Source organism: Triticum dicoccoides, chromosome 2A (genome assembly GCF_002162155.2).
Source record: "Triticum dicoccoides isolate Atlit2015 ecotype Zavitan chromosome 2A, WEW_v2.0, whole genome shotgun sequence".
Taxonomy (NCBI): Eukaryota; Viridiplantae; Streptophyta; class Magnoliopsida; order Poales; family Poaceae; genus Triticum; species Triticum dicoccoides.
In genome coordinates, this window is record NC_041382.1 from 440,125,811 (window position 1) to 440,131,277 (window position 5,467).

A 5,467-nucleotide genomic window follows, 5' to 3' on the forward strand; every position below is an offset into this window, starting at 1 on the left:
GCCCAAGGCGTGCCGCGTGCCGGGCACGGCCCGTTTAGCCCGTGCCGTGCCTGGCCCATGGCGGGCCGTGCCGGCGTGCTCGCGGGCCGGCCTGTTTAGCCCGGCCCGTTTGGCCAGCTATACTCCCTCCCCTTCGGCAAGATCCCCACGCTCTGCTCCTCCCTCCCTCTCCTCGATCTGCAACCAATCAAACCGCAACCAATCCCCCACCCCACCCTTCCTCCCTCTCACTCGCGCAAGTGCAGGCGCAGGGCACAACGCCCAATCCAAGGCGCCGTCGTCCTCGTGCGTGCTCGCGGTGGCCATGACGGCGCAGGCGCTCGCGCCGCCGCCGTCGGAGCCGCGGCAGCTCAGCCTGGCGGACCTCAGGGCCGTCTTCGTGCTCGGCCGCGGTGCTAAGGGCGTCATCTTCCACCTCATGCCCGAGGGCAAGGGCGGTGCCGGCGACGTCGCATGGCGCTCAAGTCGGTCTGGCGGGAGGCTGCGCGGCACAAGAAGAGCGGCGGGAGCGGCGGCGGGGACGGACACCGAAGGATTTGGTTCGAGCGCGACGTGCTCCTGGCCCTGCGCCACCCGCTGCTCCCCGCCTTCCGCGATGTCCTCGCCACCGACGCCGTCGTCGGCTTCGCCATCGACCGCTGCGGCGGCGGCGACCTCAACTCCCTCCGACGCCGCCAGACCGAGAAGATGTTCTCCGACTCCGTCATACGGTACGCGCTCAACCAACGCCCTTACGCTACGCACTGCTGTAGGACAAATGGGCAAGATTTGATCCGTGAACTCATCCGTGAACACCGTCTTATTCTTCGCGGAGCTGGCGCTGCTGCAGTATGGTCTAGTGCAGTCCAAGCCCTCCATGGTCGCCGCGACTGCTGTCTACGCGGCCAGGCTCCCCCTAAAGAAGACCCCTCTGTGGACCGACACTCTGAAGCACCACACTGGCTTGACTGAAGCACAGCTGATGTAAGCATGCACGCTACTGAATCCCTCGTAGCTTGAATCTGTGATGATTTCATTCAGGGGTAGTGACTTATTTTGTGTGATGATTGGTTTCAGGGACGCGGCCAAGATCCTGGTGGCCTCGCACTCCACCGCGCCTGACAGCAAGCTGAAGGTCGTCTACAAGAAGTACTCGAGCGATAAGCTGGGAGGAGTCGCCCTTCCAGATTAGATCATGCTTGGCTACTCGACAATGTATTTTGGTCTGTAGATGCATCTTATTCTTGTTGAGAATCGTTTGGATGTAGATCTATTTTTACCTGTTAATCTGATTTAGTTTAGGACTAAATGCTTTGTTGTTTTTGTAGTATTAGTCAGATTTAGTAATTGTTTTTTTGTTTTTAATATTTTCATGTTGATATGTAAGCCCATCTAAACGGGTTGTCATACATCCTTATAATTGTCTATCACAGATAATCATTAGTACGCATCCAACTATTGATATCTGCAAGTATCTATATTTCATACATCCAAAAATTGACTACTTAAGCTGGACTTCTGGAGTAACTGTTGTTCACAAGCCCCTCATCGGTCGGCTGATCAGCCTCCAGCACTAGCCGCACCGATCAGCCTCCCACACCGGTGGAGGAACCTCCTACTGGTTCTAGATTATTTACGCTTGTAAATAAATATTGTAGTTCAGTTTGTCACAGCTATGATTGAAGTTCAATAGAAACAGTTCTGCTTGCCTACGACTATAGTTATAGTCACTTGTTGGGCTGATTTCAAGAAGACTGCTTAGTGTTGACCGTGCCATGCTATTGTTATTGAACTGCTGCTTGTGTCTTAAATAAATATATGCGAAGGTAGACACGATCTTTGCTGCTTGTGTCTTAAATAAATAAATAAAATCCTGTAATTATGATCTGAAATGTCACACAGGTGAACATCGGTGTTGTCGCCGCCGCTGTGCCAGTTGGAGGTGTTGCTGCTGCATCCGGTGGAGCTGCAGCTGCCGCCCCAAAGGGCAAACGTTCATCAGACACAACCCCATAATAGGGCCTCAAGGTTCTGTTCCCCATCGCCCCTCTTTGTAAATTACTGAAATGAAAATGGCCAGGCCTAATGTGCCTCCTGTATCTATTGCTCGATTTGTTATGATTTGATTCACCAAGAGTGATTCTTCTACTATCTTGTAGTAAGATTAAATGGAACAACGAGGGATGTTTCTAAGTTGGTTATTGCTAGAATAATTCATCAACTTGAGATATGCTGGGATGTTCTGCCTGTCCTTACTGAAGAAGATAAGAATGGAATTTAATTGGACGGTCCCTTTCATCGTGCTTAATTAGCTGTAAATGTGCCCCCATAACTGAAGAAGATAAGAATCCATATGTGTTATGCAAAATTAACTTTGTCATCTTGTAAGTGCTCTAGGCAGTGTTGAGAGGGTGAAAAATATGAGAACAAAAAAGAATTACTTGATTAATTTACAACATCCATCCTTTACTCCGTCCGTGTCATTGTTGTTTACCCGTGGGAGTATTTTTAACTTGAAAATCTCTAGTGAACTGCCATTTGCAGTACATTTTCTTTCCTTGTTAATTTTTTGGGTTACTCCATCTTGCTCTATTAAGTAAAATTAGATATGTGGAGTAGCAACAGTAAGCTAGACCCTCCGTCAATAGATTGCACCACAGAGGTCACCCTCATATGGATAATGAATCATTATCCCGTTTCTTGTATACCCGAGATGTTCCTAATGAATAATTTACTGGACAAACAATCTTGTTTGCCGTAAGAATTCTAGCATGCCAAAATCTGCCGTCTATGTATGCTTCAGTTAATATGGACCTGAATGGCAAGGGCTAGCCAACCTACTTAGCTAGATTAACATAACAGGAACAGTACACAACCGGCTAGCTCGTGTTTGCATTGGCTGCCACATGGGCTGGCTAGATGCGACTGCTTAAGGGCTAGTCAACAAATTTTACAGCATTCTACGTTGTAGCCAAACACTTGCTCTGTATTTTATGTTAAAACCATGGTATTGTGTACCTGCCAACTACGAGTAAATTACTGCAGTTTTTAATACTTTGTTGTTCGATTTACTTTTATTTTGTCCCTAAACATTTTGTTCTACAATGTGCAGATGCTGGCATTTCATTCAGGAGAAAGAAGTTGGATGAAGCATAGTTTTACCTCATTGAGCTAGTTCTAGGAGTAACGAACTCCTTGTAGCAGAACTTGTACGTGTGCTAGTTCTGGGAGCTGATCCTATTTGTGTGTTATATGATGTAGTAGAACTTGTAGGGCTCCTGTGATAGACTTGGGCTGATACACTTGGGTTGTGTGTGTGTTATCTAATTGTAAACTTGATGCCGATCACATTTTTATGTATGTTATATGATGTAGCAGATTGCTTCCTGCTGTTATTTGAAATATTGTGTCTGTTTTTTGTATTTGCATATTGAAGTATGAAAGAACATGACCTTGATAGTAGGGTCCCACAAACTAGAATGTCACATTTGGGACCCACTTACCAGAATTTGAAAATTGGCATGCATTAAAAAAAAGAGAAACAAAGGCTACGACCCAAAGATAAAAATGCTATAATGTTGGGCTAGGCCCATGAAATCGACCAAAAATTGACACAAAAAAAATACATAGAAAGGCTGAATTAATGGGCTCGGCCCATCTAAAGCACCGAAATGGACCGGGCTGATTCTAAGTAATGACCTTTTCAATTGGTCATAATTTTTCCACGTCAGATTGCCACGTCGGATCCGACGTGGCCTGGGCAGACAGCTAGTGACCAAAACAAAACAGTAGGCATATTTTTGTCGTAAACGTCTATGACCTTCTCTGTGAGAAGGTCGTTAATTTCATTTTATGACTGCCAGCTTTTGACCTTCTGTTTTTGGTCAAAAAAGGTCGCAAATGAAAAACAATGACCTTTTAGTGGACAATAGTGAGGGTCACAAGTTGACATATTTCTTGTAGTGCTAGTTCCATCAATGTGAGTTTCGAGGACTTACATGTCTTCTTCAACTTCAACGTGCTCGATGCCACTCTTGTTAGATGCCTGATTTTGTAAGTACTTTACAAACTATGATCAACTTCTCCATACAAGGCTATAAATGATAGAGCTAACTGCATTTTATTCCTCTTAGGGGATTGAACGTGAAGAGAAGAAAAAGGGAGGGTGTATATTTCATAGATCCTGAATTAGCAAATGGCACAACAATACATGCTAAGGACCTACAGGACTGGGCCGTTAACATGGCCGTCCGTCTCTTCGAAAACATGTCCCATGCGGAATCGATTCTCTAGCCATATCATGAATGGTAAGTGAAGTAAACAACCGCGCATACACTTATTGTGTTTCAGATTTCGACATAATTTGTAAGTTCATGGCTTTCTTAATATGTAGCGATCACTGGATATTGGTATTCATTGTTCCAAACAAGAACACCATTTACTACATCGTTTCTCTCAGAGGGTCAACAAACGCTCAAGATCTAACGCATCTTCAACAATTCATGGATAGGTATTGAATTCTATGATGTTGAAATTAATTTGCATTCATATCTGGTTCAATAATTGATGTTGTCAAAATTCATCATCATTTGTTGTGTGCTCGCATTGTGGAAAACTACACCAGGGAACCTGTTCAAGAGGGAACTACCTCTGCAGCACGAGACCGTTTCTCCAGTAACACACCGAAATCCATTATTTTCGGAAAATTTATCCAACCGTCTGCAAATACCTTTCCTTACGCTAGTCAAATGTTCAAGCTTCTAAATAAACCTCTTTCTATTTTGTCCAAAGAAAAAAATAATACATCTAACACCAGTTAGGTTGTTCCTAACAGGACAAATACATGACTAATTTTGTACAAAAAATTTCAGTGTCCTCAGCAAGAAGCAGGGACCAATCTTTGTGGATACTATGTTTGCAAACACATGGTCTCCATCTGCAAATCTGCTGATAGTTGTGATGATCCTCGCATTAGTACCAGTAAGTCTATCTTAATTAATATCTTCTACTCTACTCGTATGGCACATTCTGATCTTAAAAATACTGCAACTCATCTTAAAACCGACGACCCCTGAACCTCTCCCGTCTGGTGAATTGCTGATGGTTCAGAGATTTATCAGCGACTTTTTCCTGGATCACTACATCAATCCCACTAGTGATAATGAAGATTTAAGCACGCCTTCTTCTGAAACATTGAGTAAGAGTTAGTCGCTAAACATATAACGCATGGATCCATTGTTTTCCATCTGATGAGGTCTTCGTATTTTGTACACTATGATTAATTATGTAATGCATATATGTGTGGACAAATCATTGGAATTTAGCTACCACATGTTCAATTGCAATTGTTGCGAAATCTGATGAATGTTCTTCCTGTGGACACTATTTGTTCTTTGCTTTTTGCGTGCCAATTCAAAATGTGATATTTTTTTATTTGTTCAATTGAATATTGTAGCAAATTTGCTTTTTGCATGCCGATTCAAACTGG

General features: G+C 44.1%; 1 protein-coding gene across 1 annotated transcript; it reads left to right on the top strand.

Moving 5' to 3' along the window:
* Positions 1-453: 453 nt before the first annotated feature.
* LOC119357882 (G2/mitotic-specific cyclin-1-like) lies at positions 454-1,344 on the top strand. The gene is made up of 3 exons (XM_037624671.1): positions 454-710; positions 793-963; positions 1,057-1,344. Exons 1-3 carry the CDS (start codon positions 454-456, stop codon positions 1,169-1,171), a joined length of 543 nt encoding a protein of 180 aa, XP_037480568.1. The 3' UTR covers positions 1,172-1,344.
* The last annotated feature ends 4,123 nt before the right edge of the window (positions 1,345-5,467 follow it).

Coding starts and splice junctions, on each gene's coding strand:
- LOC119357882 (XM_037624671.1), top strand. CDS start 454: ATGGCGCTCAAGTCGGTCTGGCGGGAGGCTGCGCGGCACAAGAAGAGC. Junction 711..792: donor TTCTCCGACTCCGTCATACG/GTACGCGCTCAA, acceptor CTCATCCGTGAA/CACCGTCTTATTCTTCGCGG. Junction 964..1,056: donor TTGACTGAAGCACAGCTGAT/GTAAGCATGCAC, acceptor GATTGGTTTCAG/GGACGCGGCCAAGATCCTGG.